This window comes from Kogia breviceps, chromosome 14 (genome assembly GCF_026419965.1).
Source record: "Kogia breviceps isolate mKogBre1 chromosome 14, mKogBre1 haplotype 1, whole genome shotgun sequence".
Classification (NCBI taxonomy): domain Eukaryota; kingdom Metazoa; phylum Chordata; class Mammalia; order Artiodactyla; family Physeteridae; genus Kogia; species Kogia breviceps.
In genome coordinates this window covers 87,639,204-87,658,640 of record NC_081323.1, presented here as the reverse complement: position 1 = coordinate 87,658,640, position 19,437 = coordinate 87,639,204, and the positions used below count along the sequence as shown (strand labels likewise).

The 19,437-nt window shown below is 46.3% G+C and overlaps 2 protein-coding genes across 6 annotated transcripts in view; both read right to left on the bottom strand.

Annotated features, from left to right (window-relative positions):
* The window catches only part of LOC131740922 (monocyte to macrophage differentiation factor 2), a 141,837-nt gene that overhangs the window by 52,174 nt on the left and 70,226 nt on the right, over nt 1-19,437 (bottom strand). The window lies entirely within an intron of this gene.
* Nucleotides 10,537-16,093, bottom strand: PAPOLB (poly(A) polymerase beta). The gene has a single exon (XM_059037349.2). The coding sequence runs from the start codon at nt 15,901-15,903 to the stop codon at nt 13,990-13,992; it is 1,914 nt and encodes a 637-aa protein (XP_058893332.1). The 5' UTR covers nt 15,904-16,093; the 3' UTR covers nt 10,537-13,989.

Genomic DNA, 19,437 nt, shown 5'->3' with positions numbered 1-19,437 from the left:
TTACTGCTGAGGGCCGGGGTTCAATCCCTGGTTGGGGACTTCAGATTCCACAAGCCATGTAGCACGGCCAGGAAAAAAAAAAAAGACGGCTCTGGGGAGAGAGCAGTAAGAAGAGGGCAAAGGCAATATCTGAAAAGAAAATAAGTGAGAATTTTTCAGAACTGACTGAAGAAACCAATTTGCAGTTTCATGAAGTCCAATAAAAGAAAGAAGAGAGACATCACAAGAAAACTACCGACCAATATCCCTTATGTATAGAGATGTAAAAGTCTCCGAGATAGTAGCAAACCATGTTCAAGTGGGATTTATCCCAGGAATGCAAGAGTGATCTAACATACAACACAGTCAATCACTGTAATATACCGTACTGATACAATAAAAGACCAAAATGACACGGCCAGGTACTAAATGCCACTGGATTATACACTTTAAAATTGTGAATTTTATGTTATGTGAATTTTATTTCCATTTTTAAAGTCAGGCTTTAAAGACCCTAATGTGAAAGGCAAAACTATAACGTTTTCATAAGAGAATGCAGGGACTATCTCTACAACCTCAGAGGCAGGGATCTCTTATGCGAGACAAAACCGAAACAGAATCAAAAGCATTAACCATGGGCTTCCCTGGTGGCGCGGTGGTTGAGAGTCTGCCTGCCGATGCAGGGGACGCGGGTTCGTGCCCCGGTCCGGGAGGATCCCACGTGCCGCGGAGCGGCTGGGCCCGTGAGCCGTGGCCGCTGAGCCGGTGCGTCCGGAGCCTGTGCTCCGCAGCGGGAGAGGCCACAGCGGTGAGAGGCCCGCGTACCGCAAAAAAAAAAAAAAAAAAAAAAAAGCATTAACCATAAAGAAGAGAATCGACAAAGTCAACTATATTAACAATTTTATTCATCAAAAGACACGAACGATAAGTCGAGTTTAAAAAATCAGCTCACAGACCGGGAGGAAATCATTATCATTATAACACGTATTACTGATAAAAGACTAGAATCTAGGGACTCCCCTGGTGGTCCAGTAGGTAAGACTCCACGCTCCCAATGCAGGGGGCCCAGGTTCGATCCCTGGTAGGGCACCAAGATCCCGCATGTGGGCCGCAACTAAGAGTTTGCATGCCGCAACTAAGAAGTCCGAATGCCGCAACTAAGACCGGCACAGCCAAAAGAAGTAAATAAATATTTTTTTAAATATATTTTTTAAAAAAGACTAGAATCTAGAAGAATGCCCACAAATCAATAAGAAAAAGACCAAACGATAGAAAACGCAAAAGAGCAGACCAGGCACGTGACGTTTCCCGTGGAATGGTAAACTAGGAAACCGTTTGACCCCATCAGGTAAAGTAGGAGTACGCACACTCAATGTCCAGCAATATCCCGACCAGGTGCGCACCCCCGAGGGACCTGCACGCTTGGGGACCAGGATGCTCTGAGCAGCACGATTCCCAGACCCACTTGCAGAGCCGCTCGGCATCTCTGCACCCACGTGGCGGGACACGGCTCCAAGCGGCACGGGCGTGAGCCCCACGGCACAACACGACGGAGACGTAAATCCACCCGCATGACTCAAAACCGGCAAAGCGCACAGGCCATAACACTAAAAGGAAACTGAGAAAACAGCCATTACAAAGTCGGGATGGTGGTTCCTTCCGACGGGGGGGCGCGGGGGGAGAGGGTGGAGCTCAGGGTGACCCCAGGGGGACAGTGCACTGGAGTCCACGTGCCCGCAGCGAGGCTCCGGGCGGCGGCGTGCTGGGTAATGACCTACTGACCCAAGCAGGCGGGTCCCTTCCACAGTTACATAACCGTCCACAGCCTCACGACCCGCCGCCGTACCAGTCCAGGTGGAGGGCACCCTGAGGACACGCCGGGCGGGGACCGGGGCCCCCGGCCGACCCAGCCGAGGGCTCTGCCGCCTGGAAGAGGCCACATAAGGACACTGCCTACACCAGCCGCTCCGAAAGTTGGATGCTGCCGGGAGGAGGTGCCCCGAGCGGCCACTGCCCGCTGCCAGCTCTGCAGCTCCATTTCCACCCGGCCCTGTCCCCCCAGCACAAGTCCTTGTCCACCCCCCACGGAGCCGCCCGACGTCCACCTTCCCGCCAGCGGCCCAAGGGTTCAAGTCCCGGGCACAATGCAGATGTCCTAAGCTTCCCAAGCCTCCTCTCCACGGGCCTGGAGGGGAGCCACGAACACCTCCAAGGGGACTGTGTCCCCTCCCCACCCTCCGTGCTCCACCCGCTACATCTTATTTCTTAAGCTGGGTCATGGGCGCGCAAACAGCTCATTACACTACGCTGTATCCGTTTCTTGCGCGCTTGAAGTATTTCAAAATAAAGATTAGGAAAGCAACGAGAAGCAGGTACAGTTGACAAACAGAGATGTTCGTGAACATTCCCAAATCAGCTCCACCTCACAAATACTAAAGGAAACGCAAGCTAAATAATGAGGTACGCTTTCCTTTCAAACCGGCAAAGATCCTTCAATGATGGCATCACATGACCGCGAGGATAAGGAGAGACGGACGCGCTCAGAAACTGCCCGCGGGAACGTAAACTGGCACTGGTCCCCCCCAAATTTTAAAATAGCCAGTGGGATACCGCCAACGACATCCTATTAGACCTGGACACATCTGTATTTAAAAGGTCTCCATCTCTCCACAAATGAATTCCACTTTTAAGTTGCTATCCTACAGAAATAATCAGAAGGGAATCAAACACTTCCGTACAAAGATGTTTATATAAGCGTTACTCATAAATAGAAAAAAGAAAGGGAAACATTCTAAAATTCCAATAAAGACATGCTTAGGCACCCCACCCATTCACTGGCATTAAATATGATGTTCACAATATGAGTAAGTATTTTACGTTAAAAAAAAGAATATATAACTATGTACATAGGTTGATTTAAATTAGGTAAGAAAAGTAATGCAATAGTGAGAAAAGAATGAAAGGCACCAAAATGTTAAATGCAATTCTCTCCAGGCGGTGACTTTACAGGTGATTTTTACTCTCTACCTAATACTTTCCCTTATTTTCCAAATTTTCAATAATGAATATGTCTTATTTTCTTAAGTGGGGGGAAGTCACATTTTCAAGTACCAAGGAGCATTATTTCCGTGGTAAAACTTGGACCTTCTCCTGCCAGTCAGGGCCTTAATCAGGGAAGAGCAGCGCTCTCTAGAAGGAACTAATAACCTAATTAAGATAATGGGTAACTGAGGAGATAAAATGCTTAGGCCGTTTGTTAGCCAGTCACAGATGGAAATAGAGCCTTCCAGAACCATGCCAACGAGACAGCAGTGCGGCAGAAGCAGGAATTTTCTTTAGCTGAAACCAAAGGCCCCCGTGTGACCCCCAGAGATGCCTCGAGCCCTCCCTTGGAGAGGGTCCTGGTAAACCGAGCGACACCAGCCCAGCCAGCGCCCCTGCTCACACGCCTCAAGGACCCACACGGGAGGGGCCGCCGACGCTCCTTCCTGGGCCCACCTGGAGAACCAGCTTTGTCGCCAAGGCCAGCACCTCCCATCTCTCGCCCACGGTGAGGAGCCTCCCTGCCCCGGAGGCTGCATCCCGAGGCGCCCGCACGGCCGCCCCGCCCGACGCCCACTGCCCTGCAGCGAGCTCCCTACTCTCCTGCAGGCTGGAAGAGACAGCACGGAAAGCGCTTTGAGAACTGGGCAAGAAGACAAGAGAAACCAGGAGAGAAAAGATCCGGATGACACGTCAGTCCAGGAGACGCACAACCTGGATAACAGACGAACCAGAAGCAATGATCCAAGGAGGGACGTGATTTTTCAGAACTGAAGAACATGCGTTTTTAGCTTAAAAGTCTGACACACGGTAAAGGTTAAAAATGCGTAAGGGGGGACTTCCCTGGTGGCACAGCGGTTAAGAATCCGCCTGCCAAGGCAGGAGACACGGGTTCGAGCCCCGGTCCGGGAAGATCCCACATGCCGCGGAGCAACTAAGCCCGCGAGCCACAACTACTGAGCCCACGTGCCACAACTACTGAAGCCCGCGTGCCTAGAGCCCACGCTCCGCAACGAGAAGCCAAACCGCGATGAGAAGCCCCGCGCACCGCAACAAAGACCCAACACAGCCAAAAATTTTAAAACGCCCAAGGGGTCAAAATACGCAAACAGCAAATTTTAATAACCTTAATACGATAAGAGAATATGGACATTATAAACAAATATGGTAACAGATACAACCATCACTTTTTACATTAAAAAAACACAAAAGTCTAGCGGAAAGGGTGCAAACGCACCCCAACCAGGACACACACTGTGAGTCTTCAGAATGAGGCGGCGTGAAGAAATGACCTGCGTCTCCAGAGGGAGCAGAGAGAGATTAAGTCCAAAGAAGTGAGAGTGCCAGCACGCCCCAGCCTCTCCTGGAGGCACTAGGGGCTGAAAGGAATGGACTGAGGCCTCCAAAATGCCAGGAGAGAAAAGCATTTTCATCTAAAGCTCTACGCCCAGCTAAAGCTATTAATCGAGCATTAAGGTGGGGCAAAGGTCTTTTAAGCAACTTCACCTCTCATGGTCACTTTCCCAGGAGGCCACGGGAGGAGCTGGGCCACGTAAACCAGGTGTAAAGCGAGAACCAGGGAAAAGGGAGCAGAGACGGGGTCTCCTCTGCAGAGACACCAGGGCGAGGACGGCTGAGAGCGGGCTTGAGAGCAACCGGCCCAACCGGAGCAGGCGGAAGGCACCCAAAGTGGATAAAACCAGCCTCACACCTGAGCATCTTGAAAAGAGATACTGGCAGAGGATGGAGGAATGCTGAATTCGTGAAAAGTACCAAGAAAAGGGGCAAACAAATAATACCAATAACTAATTTCAAAGAAACTGGAAGCTGGACTAGAAGGAAAGGTGACCTTTGTGTACACCAGGCCTCGGATGTAAAAAGCTGTCTCTGGTCCTACAAATGTGAACACCGATTACTAATCTAAAGAAATTTACAACTGTCCTGAGAGGACAGGGCGAGGGAAGCTGATATTTTAAGAGTGGATGGGGGGCTTGCCTGGTGGCGCAGTAGTTGCGAGTCCGCCTGCCGATGCGGGGGACGCGGGTTCGTGCCCCGGTCCGGGAGGATCCCACGTGCCGCGGAGCGGCTGGGCCCGTGAGCCGTGGCCGCTGGGCCTGCGCGTCCAGAGCCTGTGCTCCGCAACGGGAGGGGCCGCGACAGTGAGAGGCCCGCGTACCGCAAAAAAAAAAAAAAAAAAAAGAGGGGTGGTGAACAGAGCTGAATTCTCATCTTCATGGAAGAAGTCACTAGATCACACTCAAAATGTAAAAACCAAGCAGCATGGGATAAGTGTGTTACTTTACTTTGTGGAATTAAATGCCAAATAAGGAACAGTTCACAGCTGAAACTGGTTCCCTCTGGGCAGGGCGAATTGGCAAGAGGGAAGGCTAGCGCAGGCACCTGCTGCTTCAGCTTTTTTGCCTTGTTTTGTTATTTCTAGTCAGCAATGAGGAAGTATCGCTTTAACTGTGCGCGTATATATAACTGGTGAAAGTAAGTTTTTAAACGTACATACTTTTCAACCTCCTAAACGAATGAATGAACGAATGAATGCACGCCCTTACGGTATGTATTTCGTCAATCCCTAGACACACTTTTTGGCACATTTTAACATCTTTGAACGCATCCTGCGCTCTTGTGGAGCGCCCCAGGCAGCAGCTGTCACGTGAGAACCTGGCTATTGTTCCTGGGGGGCGAGGTTCTTCAATATTCCAGTCATTTAAGGGCCATTTGAAGAACGAACGAGCTCTGGTTGTCATGTGCAAACTTGCAGAATTTGGGGCCAACAGCTTGGGAGAAAATCCCAGGGATAACAGTGGAGCACCTTCAAGAAATGTGGCATCAGCAATACTCTTGAGGGCACAAAAAAGGGCGCTGTGTGGAAACGTGCACAGTTGACAGCTCGAGTCGAAAAGAAGACTTTGAATTTATTTCGCTCCTATTTATCTTTTCGTGTGTGCATGTGCACAGAACCAACAACACAGGTTAAGGTCCGTGTTTAAATAAATCTTCAGGTTTATTAGAGCTCTTTAGGTAAGTACACAACTAAGAATCCCAAGTAATAATAATAAGGCATTGTGTCCTCGTTTAACTTGCGCTATTTTTTATGTTAGTGGTAAGTAGGTATGGTGATCTTACAGCCAATAACATCTTTTATGGGGTGAAATACGGTATATACAGGAATATGTATTGCAAAATTGTTCTTAATGACCCCCCAATACACACAGTGCTCTGACCACACCATGGAATATTCCATAAGCCCTAGAATGAATGAATTAGAATGATAACCGATGATGTAGGGAGATTTTCAAAAGGAGTTTGTTAAGAAAAGATACAGAAAACTAAGTATGTGATCCCATTTTAAAATAATAATAACTGGGACTTCCCTGGTGCGCTGTGGTTAAGAATCTGCCTGCCAATGCAGGCAGGACGTGGGTTCGATCCCTCGTCCGGGAAGATCTCACATGTCACGGGGCAACTAAGCCTGTGGGCCACAACTACTGAGCCTGCTGCGCTCTAGAGCCTCCCCACTGCAACTACCGAGCCTATACACCACAACTACTGAAGCCCCCGTGCCTAGAGCCCGTGCTCTGCAGCAAGAGAAGCCACCGCAATGAGAAGCCCGCACACCGCAACGAAGAGTAGCCCCCGCTCACCACGACTAGAGAAAGCCCGCGCGCAGCAACGAAGACCCAACACAGCCAAAGATAAAATGAAATTAAAAAAAAAAAAATTTTTTTTAACTGACTAAAAGCCTGCATGTGTACATGTTTACACAGATCTGTACAGGAGCATCAGAGCACAGAAAAACTATGGAAGGTCACGGTGGGAGCAGAATTCTAAGGTCACCCCGTGATCTCTGCCCCTACGGTTACTCCCGTGATTAAGTACATGGGCAAGAGAGGTTCTGCCGGTATAATTAAGGTAACTGAGCAGTTGATCTTAAGATACAGGGATTATCCAGTGGGCCCAACGTAACCATGTGAGTGACTTCAAAAGCAGAGAGTGTTCTCCGGCTGGTCACAGAAGAAAAGGGTCTGAACAAGGGGTTGCCCCTGCTCAGATGGGAGGGGCGACAGGAAAAGGAGCTGAGAGTGGGCTCTGGTCCACAGCTAGCAAGAAAAAGAAAGGAAACAAAACATGGAGATTTCAGTCCTACAACCCCAAAGAACTGAATTCTGCCTTGCCAGCCAAACTTTGTGGGAAAGTTGTCTACACACAGGCTTCCTCTGTTTTCTCCTATTCACCCTTCTGTATAAGTAGGAAACACTTCTGGCATCCAAAAGGGTATGGAGAACAAAATAATGCACCCACTGCAGCCTGAAGAAATAAAGCACATTCTAGATATGGCTGAGCTTTCTCTCTCCTATCCAGAAATAACAGCTATGCCGATATGGGGGCATAAACTCCCCTGTGTATATTTATATTTTTTTCCACGTATTAAGTATGGCCAAGATATTATATACATACATAGTAAATATCTCTGAAAAATATATTTAATTTGCAATTTTTTAAAAAACTGATGAAATGGTATCATACGATATGAACACACCCACTTGCTATGTGTATCTCCGGCTCATTTGTTTTCAGTGCTGTATGGTATTCCATTGTAATATATTAAAATGGACCCATTTTTCCTGTTGATCAATGAGGCAGTCAGTCTCCAAGATGGCCCCTAGTGATCTCCTGCTTTTCGAGCCCTTCTGTAGTCTCCTGCCACCGTGAATAGAGCCCATTTCATCACAAAGACACAGCGGGAGTGACGGTGTGACTTCCACGGTCAGGTCATGAAAGACACTGCGGCTTGTGCCTGGCTCTCTCAGATCACGTGCTGGGGTTAAGTCAGCCGCCATGCTGTGAGGACACTCGGTCAGCCCTAGGGAGAGCTGAGGCCTCCTGCCAACAGCCAGAGTCAACATGCCAGCCGACAGCTCACGTGTTAAATCATCTCGGCATTCCAGAGATTCATCAAACTTGGTCATGATGGTTTTTATATACATTTCTGGTTTGGCTTTAGTTTTCATCATCAACACTCATAAGTGAATTTGGCGGATAACTTTTCTTTATCATGTTCCCTTTCTCTGGTTTTGATATGAAGGTGAGCTTTGTTGTAAAAAAAAAAAAAAAAGTTTCTTCTTTTTCCATTTTCTGGAATAGTCTGATGTAAAATACTGGAATAACCTTGTCACTGAATATCAGTAAGCATTGGCCTGTACGACCTTCTAGGTCTTATGTTTTTGTGATTTTACTTTGGGTTCGGTGGGGACATTTTCAAACTACTCGTGCCATTTCTTTTCAAGGTTATAAGTCCATTCAGGTTTTCTATCCTTCAGTGAGTCTGGGCAGGTTATCTTTTTCTAGGAGGTTGTCCATTTCGTCTAAGTTTTCAAATTTACTGACAAAAAGCTATCTATAAGGTCCTTTAAGTGAAAATTTTTTTAAAAAAACTACTGTATTTGTAGCTATATCCCCTTTCAAATTCCTAAGATTGCTTGTGAACCATCTTTAGCTTTCCTCGACAATCTTGCCGGTTTTGACTATTTTATGAGTCTTTTCAAAGAACCTACTCTTCACTTTGTTGATCCTCTGCACTGCATGTTTATTTTGTCTTTACTTTCTGCTCTGTATTATTTCCTTTCTTCTCTCACTGAATTTATATTCTTTTTACCCTAGTTCTGTAGGCACGCAGCTCAACAGCTGCCAGCCTTTATTGTTTTCTAGGGTAAGCATTTAAAGCCATAACCCTCCTCTTCTAAATACCACATTGGCTGCATCCCACCTAGTTGCATTTCCATTACTGTTCAGTTCTAATTCACATTAAAGTGTCTTTTTTGATCCTGACTTATTTGGGAGCGTCTGAATGCGTAAACATATGAGTTCTGTGTAATTCGCTCTACCATTGCCTTCCAACACCCATCCTCTCCTTCTCCCATCACATAATGGTGGGGAACGGTGGTCGTGTAACCAGCTGATACAAACTACAACTTCTGGTCTCCCTCACAGGTAGGCAGGGCCTTGTGACTAAGTTCCAGTCGGTGAAAGACGAGGGAATGTCCTCTTCTAGGGGCTTCCAGGAAAGCTCCGTAGGAGGAGGACACAGTCTGCAGGGACACCTTCGGCTTTCCCCCCCTCCTGCTTTCTTCCTGCCTTAAATGAAGGTATGATGGCTATGATGGCAGTGGCCCCTCCATCATCCTGCGCCTTGAGGTGATCTTGAGGATGGAAGGCGTGGCCTACAATGGTGGGGCTGAAAGTGCGGACACCTGCGTCCCTGGGGACCAGGAAAGCGCCCCCATCAGCCCTGAACGTGCGCCCTCTGCAATGTGAAAGAAAGCCACCCTGTGTCGGGTTCAGTCATTGTTATCTGGCCAAATGCAATTCCTAACCGATAAAGAGGTCTTCATCACTTTGATGTTGGTTTCTTGATTGCAAAATACTTCACACACACACACACGCACACGAAAGCATTTACAACGGAGACAAATAATAAAATGAACACCATTTCCTCCACCACCCAACCTGCAAAAAGTAGAACATTTCCAGTCTGCATTCTTGCAGCTGCACCTCCCCTGCTTCTCCCCACCTCTCGCCCTTGCTATCCTGAATTTTCACATTCCCTTGTTTTTCCTTTATAGTTATAGCTCACATTTTTGTCACCCTAAATTATACTGCCCTATTTTGGTTTTTTTAAAACCTTATGTAGATTGTGCCTTTTTTTTTTTTTCCATTCTTTATGTCTGACGTTTTGGGTGCGTCTCTCTCTTTTTCTGTGATTGTCTCTCTCCCCTCAACATTATGAGACACACCTACCTCGATGCGTGAAGCTTTGGTCCATTTGCTCTCACAGCTTTACGTTGTTTGCTGCACGAACACACACTCTCTCTCCACTCCCCGTTTAGGGGCATGCGGGTCATTTACAAAATGCTGCCGCAAACACTCCCCTACGCGTCTCCTGGCGGCCCGTGGGACGGTCTTTCTCGGAAAGTGCTTCCTGACTTTTCTGATAGCATGGCGTATGCGGGAAACGGTGACATCCCCACGGCACGCTGCAGGTAGACCAGAGGGTGTGTAGGGCTCTGGACACGGCTGCCGCGGTGGCCCACAAACTTTGGCTGCCTCAAGGGATAAAGAGACGGGTAAGGTTAAACCCACCGGTGCCCCACCGTGTGGGAGTGGAGCCCCCAGCGCAGAAGGGACGGAGCACAGGGCGCGGGCCCGCCGGCCACACTGGACAACACCCACCTTCTCCTGAAGGCACCAGACAGCGCGTACTCCCCTGCCTCCGCGCCAAACCCGAATATCGTTCGGCTTCATTTTTGTTAAAGACAAATCGCTCCGTGGTCTTAACTCCTATTTTCCTCACGAACAAGACCGAGCATCCTTTTCCATGTTTATTTTGCCCATTCTTAGTTCCTCCTCTGTGAAATACCTACACATCTCTTTTGCCCGTCTATTGGGTTGTTGCATCTTTTCAAATAGACTTTTTTCTTCATCCTTAACATAGCCTGGGTGGTAATCATGTGTTTTATGTATTATGAAATCTCCCTGCTTAAACAGCCTGTTTTTCCATGTTCACTGCTCGTTACTCAATACAATTACGAGATTCTGTCCATCAGTCTCTTCACGGTGTGAGCTTTTCTCTGCGTTCTTTCGGAAATTCTTCTCTGTGCCGTTTCTCATTGTTCCTAACTTACTGTTCTGCAGTCGGAGAACATGTTCTATAAATCAGATAACTTTATGCTGAGTCTTACTTTCTGGAGCTAGCATGAGGTTATTATTATTATTATTATTTTTACATGTCCAAGTGCTTGAGAATAACATGCGTTTTCTAATGGTTGAGTGGAAGTTTCCGTACCAAATGCCCAATAGATGAGGGCCGACAAATGCCGGCTGGGGGGAACGGGTGACCAACGCAGCCCCGGCCATCTGTTTACATATTGTCCAGGGCTGCTTTCACTCGACAAAGGCGGAGCTCGTACAGCCTCACAAAGCTGAAAACATTTCCTATCCGGCCCTTTACAGGAAAAGCCTGCCAAGCACTGTGGCTGTGTTCAAAGCCGTTTCCCTTCTACTTTTTGCCTGCTTAGTATCAATTAATGAAAGGAGTTGTTTAAAACGCTTCTGTGACAATAATGCTTTTGGCAATTTCTGTTAATCTTTGCTTTATTTTACATTGAGGTTATTTTACTAGGTGCAAAAAAAATTAAATTGGTCCCTTTTCCTGCTGCACTATTTCTTCTCTCATTAATGCAGTGATCCCTTTTGTCCCTGGTAATTATTTTTGCTTTGAAACGCTTGGATAACGTTGTTACCGCAACAGCTCTGCATTGGCCTTTTTTCCATTCTTTATGTCTTACGTTTTGGGTGTGTCTCTCGTAAATAAAATAGCCTACAGCTGGACTTAGCTTTTCCATGAACTCTTGACAATCTCCACATTTTACTCAGGAAGTTTAGCCTATTTATTATGTATATAGTGACAGATATATTTCGCTTCATTTCCACCACCTTAGATTGCATTTTCTTTCTACACCATTTTCTCTGTGCTTCCCACCACCCCCCCACCTCTTTCCTGCCTTCTTTTGGATTAAGATTCTTTAACTCCATTTTTTGGTACCATTATTGATATGAAGTTTTAACCTTTTCATGTTTTTTCCCTATTATGACATGAATTCTAGACTTCAAGTACGTTGAAACGTTCATCGGTGACTCTACCCACCAGAACAACAGTAAGAACATCTGAGCTGTTATCGTCAGATTTAAACCCCTCTGCTTCTTTCTTGCTTATTTTTATTGTGTTTTTTAACGGAGAAATACATCATCTGTTTTCAAAATAGTGCTTGAAAAATACAAGGAGTACAGATACTATAAAACAAAGCAAACTCCAGTCATGAGATACTATGCACACCATATGAAAAAAATAGTCTGATATTCAGGTAACGAAAACTAGAATTAAAAAGCTCCAACTTTCCAGCTTGGTAAAACAAGTACAGTTACACAAAACATTTAATAAACTAATTTTTCCCCAATGTGTGAACAAGATGACAAGACTAAATTTGTGCATGGCAGTTTCAATGACACAATAGCTATTCAAAATACACAGGTACTGTACACACTTCACCTGATTTTATTGTGGTGGAAGGGGGCTGCACAGGTAGTGGGAACACTGTGTATTCGGCGTCAGAAAGTCATGGTGAACAGAGAGTCTCAATTACTGCACAGCCCGCCACGGAAACGACCATATTCCAACTTTGGGGGAAATTATTTTAAAGGATAGGGAAAGGGTTTAAGAAGCTGCAGTTTAACATGAAAAACGCACGTGTGGTAGAAAGGAACACTGTTGGGGGATAGGAAGGATCAGAATCAGGCTATTTGGAAAACCTGTTAGGTTTGCTGTGTCCAGATTAAGAAAGACTAAGTTTTCATTCACCTACAACTGTTGAGAAACATGAATGTTCTGCTGCTTAATTATGAGCTTTTTTTTTTTAAGAAAGGTTATTATTCCCAATTTTTTGCAGGATAAAACAAAAGAGTAGAAAGCTGACTAGATGTCAAGTGCTTGCTAGAAATTTCTGACGTTTCTACACGCAAATTTTACTGATGAATCTTAGGAAGTCATTTACAAATAAAAATTGGTTTAAAATTCTGGAGAAAATGTTTTGCTTACACGTTTAAATTAGAAATTAACTTTACTATAAGCAGGTATTCTGTGGAGTATACAAATCTTCTCTTATGTGGAGACCAAATGGCCATCCAAGAGGGATAACATGCTTCACAGGAATTACTTTTAGTAAAGCTTTACTAAAATCTTAGCCATGTGGCCACAGGACTGTTGGTTTCACATCATGGTTAAGAAAATACTAGCATACTGAGTTTTCTGTGAAACGATATATAAGCATACCTTGTGCACACAAGCAAAGAGAAGGCGGCGGGGGCAGGGGACACAAAAAGCTTTTTTTCTTTTAGGGCAAATGATTAAGGACAAGAGAATATGGAGCTTTGTTAGCTCAAGACAGTATCTGCTGTTTGACGGCTGATTGTATGCACTCTGAAACGGTTCTTCAGATAAAACCAATCATTTGATCCTGTCCCATCAAAACCGGACACTTGCTAATTACTGTTTCAATGCCAAATATATACCCTAAGAGTTGACATTTCATTTTAAAGGGTTATAGCTATCTCACAGGAACTGAGCTGGATGTACTTTATGCTTTTTCTGAAGTACAGTACACCACTGCACAATGGTAACCAATCTGAAGATTAATAATGAAGAACACCCTTCAGGAAAAAACTGTAATTCATCAAGCTGAAAAATCTAAAATTTGTTCTACTGTCTAATAAAAATATAAAGTGCATCATCAGCGTAAGGAATTCTGATACCAGTTTGTGCTGCAAACTTTCCCCAACAATGCATCAAACATCAATCCAGTCCTGATGTCAGTCATGGGTACAAACATAGCTGGAGGGGTGTGTTTTTCTCTCTTTTTCCTCTTTAAGGGCAGGAGTCCTTTGAAATAGTTAGCGTTTAACTGTGGCTGACACATAAATAATCTGACACATTAATTAACAGTACTTCTGGCTCCACATACTAACCTGGACTTCTGATCAAGATTAGCCCAATAAAGGAAGTCATCCAACAAGCCTAACAAAGCTATTTTGAACCGCATCTAGTTTGGAACCCTTCATTCTTCTCCTTTAGCATTTGAAGCCAGCAGGCTGAGTTGGCAAATACCGTTTATGGACCCTTGAGGTTGTTTCCCTCAGTTCAATCTGTTTTACTGATTTCTCGATAATAGGAATAAGATTTGCAGGGATACCGGGAAGGTCTGCACTGGATGTTCCCCATGAGGCGGACAGAGAAGCTGCTGTCTGAATAGTTTCCAATTGAGCCGCACCTGTCTCTTTATAAGACCGTTCCTCTTCTGTTTTGGTTTCCTTGGTCCTTTCTTCTTTGTGACGTGACAATGTCCTCTAGACTCCTATGATGGGATTAGCTATGTTTGCTGCTGCGCTCCCTGAAGGCCTGGGCGGATGGCTGACCAGACGTGTTGAGGAAACAACTCTGGTGACCACGGGCTTCGGTGGGGGAGAAACGGCTGGTTGTGGGGCGGTCTGAGGGATGCTTCCGCCGGACGTGCCCCCTGGGCTGTCGCTGGGATTTGCTTGTTGTGAAACTTCAGGAACCTGTACGCTGGTCACGGACGCTGCCATCGCAGCCAGGGCAGGAATGTTTCCGCCCTGAGAGCTGCCAGTCTTCATAGAGCCAGGAAGTGAAGACACAGACGTGCTGTCTTCACTGTTTACAGACAAGTCGAGGCTGCCGTCATCCAAAGCTGTCAGTCTGACTCTTTCCATCGAGTGTGGTTTTTTTTTCTGAAGCACGTGATTAGGTAGTAGTTGATGAAGTTCCTTTCTTCTCAAATGCATTGCAGCAATTTTCATATCCATCTCAAACATCTTACTATTTATCGCTTGCCTATAAACTGTATCTGTGAAAGACTGGATATCATAGGTGAGATCAATACTGAGAACGTCAGAGTTTTCTGGCTTTTTTAACACTAACCCGATCACCCACATTGTACGAAATTCTTCCCTGTCAGGATTTTCCTTGGGTGCTGGAAACGACTGAGGATTCACATGTGCCAGTGTAATAAATTCATTCTTCTCCAAGCTTCCAACCAGGATTCGGATTTTTGATTCCACCAAGCCCACCCATTCCAGATGTTGTTTTTCTGTTGGTGCGCTTGCTAGAAGTACAATATAATGCTTGTACTTTTGAAAGAAGCTGGGAGCTTCAAAAAGTTTGGACCACTCTGCCTTACTCAGCAAAATCTCATGTGTGATAGCAAGCCCTTGCTTAAACTCCTCAATCATGACCATCCTTGTTGAAACAGACACGTTGTACGTGGAGTTCTGCTGTGGGTACGCTGGTGTAATTATAGGCATGAGATGGTACCTATCGCTGGGATTTACTCTTGGATCCCAGACAGGCAAATTAAGATTCCGTTCTTCAGGCTCTTTCAGTAGCACTGGATTTGGCCATTCCCATTCAGAAAACACCAAGAAAAATTTACGTACAAGAGTTGATGCTATTGCATTTGGATAAAGCTGGCAAGTTCTTGCTACTAGCATCGCCCAGGAAACACCTCCTAGGAAACCTAATATATTGGAATAGATATTGCGGCATTTGGCCCACAACTTGATGGCTCTCAGAGTTAACCTGAAGTTGTCAATGTTTGGTACTAGATGTAAAATCTCATCAGTTACCCGGCAACCATTAAGACTTCTTATGCATCTAATATCTAAGTTTTTAAGCAGACTGTCATCTCTTAGGTCCAAGTCGTCCGGAATAGTCTGCAGTGCTAATCTTGCAAACAAAATATCAATCTCTATCCCATCAAAACACAGTTTGATAACTGGTACAAATGCCTCTTCAACAGCCCTTAAATCCTTTACTTCTTCATGTAGTTTCAATTTACCATAGAAGGAGGTGAAAAAATCACTTCGATCAACATGTCTTGGTGCCACGCACAACGCGTCGATATCTGCGCCTTTCGTATGCACCCCTAATCTATAAGAACCGAATGTAAAGATTTTCCCTCCAACGTTTTCTATCACAGCTTGTGGAAGACTCTTGCTTTCACTGATTTCTCGTATCCATTCCTTTACCAGGTTATTTAATTTCTCCAAAATTAAAATCCTGCGCTGTAGTTCCTCTTCCTCTTCAAAAACCCCAAAGGGCTTCAGGGTTTCAATTAATTTCTGGTTAAGTACGCAGTCAATCTCCCTGGGGGCTGCTAAACTGATGGGGGAGGAGATGCCATAGTGCTTGGGCGGCGGCGGGGTCTGTTGTGATCCCAGGTTGGTCACCGGAAACGGCATCATCTCTAGCGCTGGCCCCGCCACGCCGCGTACCCCGCCACCGCGACCTCCGCGGCCGCCCGGGTCATGATCCGCTGACGCGGGAGGGGCGGGGCTCCTACCAGCCCAGGTCCGACCCGCTCCCGCTCTGCTCCCGCAGCTTCAAGAACCTGTCCGCTGTCCCCTCGGCCCCAACATGGCGCCGGGGCCCTAGCTGCTGCGTTCTAGAATGCCCACGCACGCCGCGCCGCGCGCCACGCACGCCACGCGCCGCGCGTGCCACGTATGCCACGGCGCATGCGCGCGCGCAGAGCCTCCTGGGGGCTGTAGTTTCCAGGTCTCCGCCGCGGCTTCTGGCCGGTGGGGGCCGGCACGGCTGCGCCCCGGGTTCCGCCCTGTTATAACTGTTTTAGACCTTTGCCCAGACCTACCGTCCAACTCCTTGCTCGCCATTCTCTACACCTCGGGTCTCCTTCCTCTCCAGTGGCACCTTCAGGTGGCCTTTGCCCTCTGGCCCATCCTTTCGAATCCCTCTATGGCAGGGTCCGTCGGTGGGAAGCAGCTCCGTGGCAGACTCCGTGGCCCGGCGCCTGGGTGGTGGGGCAGCCAGGACCGCAACTCTGGGTTCCCGGTCGTGTTCTCTCCAGCTTTGAAGGTCCCATCGGCTGACCTCTGGTTTCTGCGGTTCGGGGTGGGGAGCCTGCTGCTCGCCTGCCTTTTCTTCTCGGCGACTGTAAAAAATCTCTGAAGTGTCCTGCCGCATCACCACTAGGCAGCAAGGGGTAAACTTTTCGTTTATCCTACAGAGGAAGCCCTGTGATTCCTGAATCGGAGGACTGGTGCTTTTCATCCCACGCTCCCGGATGACTCTCAGGCATGTCCGTGGAGTATGTCCTCCTCACCCCATTCGCTTGATCCTCTTCACGTGGACATGTGACAGCCCTTCTCATCCTGTTCCCCGTGTCTCTCAACCCATGTTTCTGGCCGCGTGATGCCAGGTCTACCTCGTTCTCTAATTCTCTTCAGTTATATTTAGTCTGCTGTTTAAGCCATCGTTGAAGTAACCATTTACAAACCTGCATTTTTATTACTAAAAGCATTATCTTGTTCTTGTCCAAATCTTCCTTGCCTTTTGGGATGACACTGTTCTTTCCTGTTTTCTTTCTACCTTTGATTTCATTAAACATTTTTAAAATACTTACTCAATATTTTATATCTAATGGTTCCAATTCCTAAGTTCTTGAGAATCTGATTCTACAGTTGGTTTCCTACTGACTCTTTTCAAGAAGCATCACTTCAAGTGTCTCGTAATTTTGGATTGTTCGCTCGTCTCTGGCCAGGCTTGGGATGCCTGTGTAGATGTCCTTCCAAAGAGAATTTACTTTGTTTCTATCCGATGTCCTTGTACACTATCAAATTATGTACACACAGTAATTTAATTTCTTATCCAGTGATTATCCAGATCACTTAAGTAGTGCAATTTTGAACCCCAAACACCTGAGAGGAAAGGTGATTTTTCAATTCTAGGAAAGAGTAGTTTTTCCCACCCAGGGCCCAGATCAAGAGAGATAATAACTCTTTGTCGTCTCCTTTTACCAGGTAGCAGATTCTTCCTATTCTGTCTTTTCATTCAGTGTGTCACCCTTTACAGTTTCCCAATATATGTGAGGGTCTCAGTCCCAACTTCCTACTTCCTAAGGTCCCAAGGCTCCGTGTGTCTTTCTTGGACAGCTATTAAACTTAAATTTCTTGGCTATAAAGACTGGCAAGAGCCTGTGGGGGCAATTGTAGCTTCATAATCAGCTACGATTCTAACGTTTCAAGGTCCTCATTTTGTTTTGTTTTGTTTTTTCACCCTTAGGGATTACTTTACTTTGGGGGGGATACTCAGCTGTGCATCTAAAAGGAGAATTGTTATAGTTCAGCCAGCACTTCCAGGTACTCCACAGAGAAAGATCTTCTAGGATAATTAATCCCACATATTGCCGGTACCAATTTCTCAACCTATTTCAACATGGCATGCTTAACATTCCAGCAGCACAGCTCTCAGCAAGGTATCTGATGGCCTCCATGTTGCTCAATCCAATGAGCTGCACCTTTTTTGACCTACAGTAGCCTCCCATGGGCCTCCACGGCACCACACTCTTTTGTGGTCTCGTACATCTCTGGCCTCCCCTTGGTCTCATTTGCTCCCCCATTACTTTGCCTCTACAGTTGGGGTTCTTCCAGTTTCCATATTAAGCCCTCAACTCTTCTCATTGTATATATATTTACTACCAGGTCATCTATCAATTTTCACAGCTTAAATATCACCTATTAACAGCTTAATGTAAGTTTACTCTTCTGAGCTCCAGATCCATATCATCTGACATCCCATCTGCCACCTCCGTTTGGATGTCTCCAACTTAACAGTCTAGAGAGAACTCTTACTCTTCCCTCCGTAACTTGTCTCTCTCTTGGTAGTCACCACTTTGGTAAATGGCATCTCCATCTACCCAACTGCTCATGTCAGAAACCCGGGAGTCATTCTTGACGCCCCCCCCCCCCCACCATCTTTCGCATCTTCAACATCTGGTTCGTTCACAAATATTGATGATTCTGCCTCCAGAATACATTTGGGAGTCACCAACTTCTCTCTACCTGCTTCCTCATAACTCTAGTCCAAGCTACCAGCAATTTTCACCTAGACTCCTACAATAAATTAATCTATTACTGGCTTTTCAAAGCATTTTTTACCCAGTAGCCACAGTGGTCTTTTAACCCCTTCAGTGGCCTCTCGTTAGTCTAAAGTCCAAAATACCTAACAACCCCCGACCATCTCTCCAGCTTCACCTCCCACAATGTCCCCCACCCTCCAGCCACATCGCCTTTCGGTGCCTTGCATTTATTTCGTGCTCTCTCATCTCTGGGACAATGCTGTGCCCTCTGCGCAGAAAGCTCTTCCTGCCCCACTTCTGTCTACTACTCTGCACCTGCTTAGTTTTGTCAACTTTGAGACTGGCTTAAATTTCACCTCCTCACAGAGAATTTCCCTAACCTCCCTGCTTCATTAGCACCTGTACTTTTCTTTCATAGAACATATCACAATTTGTAAGTCTCCGTTTTTTCGAGTGATTGTCTCTTTGCCTTTATTTGCCACCCTTAGCACCATGAGAACAAGATCTATTTGTTTTGTCAACTGCTCTATGCTTGATCAGTACCTGATCAAGTACCTACCGTAGTAGCACTCAACAAATATTTGCTGACAACAAAGAAAATCCTTTCACCTTCAAATCACTGGCTAATCAATATCCAAAAGGCCCATCTCTTGCGTTTTAGTTTAGGTAGAGGGACAGTCTCAAAGCCACACGCTGTGACTCTGGGGAAATCACTTCACGGCTCGATTCACGCTGCCCGCGCCAGTCGGCTGCAGGGAGTTTCCCTGGCACCTCACTATCCTGCAGCTCCTTTCGATTTTAACATAGTCCCAGGGGAGATTTTCGAGGGTCGGGGGCTCATACCCAGTGCTTAAGGATGTGGAAGGGCCACACAAGAAAGCACGCTGGGGTCGTGGCAGCC

What these genes read in the sequence shown, in the direction of transcription:
- PAPOLB (XM_059037349.2), bottom strand. Translation starts at nt 15,903, where the DNA reads ATGATGCCGTTTCCGGTGACCAACCTGGGATCACAACAGACCCCGCCG.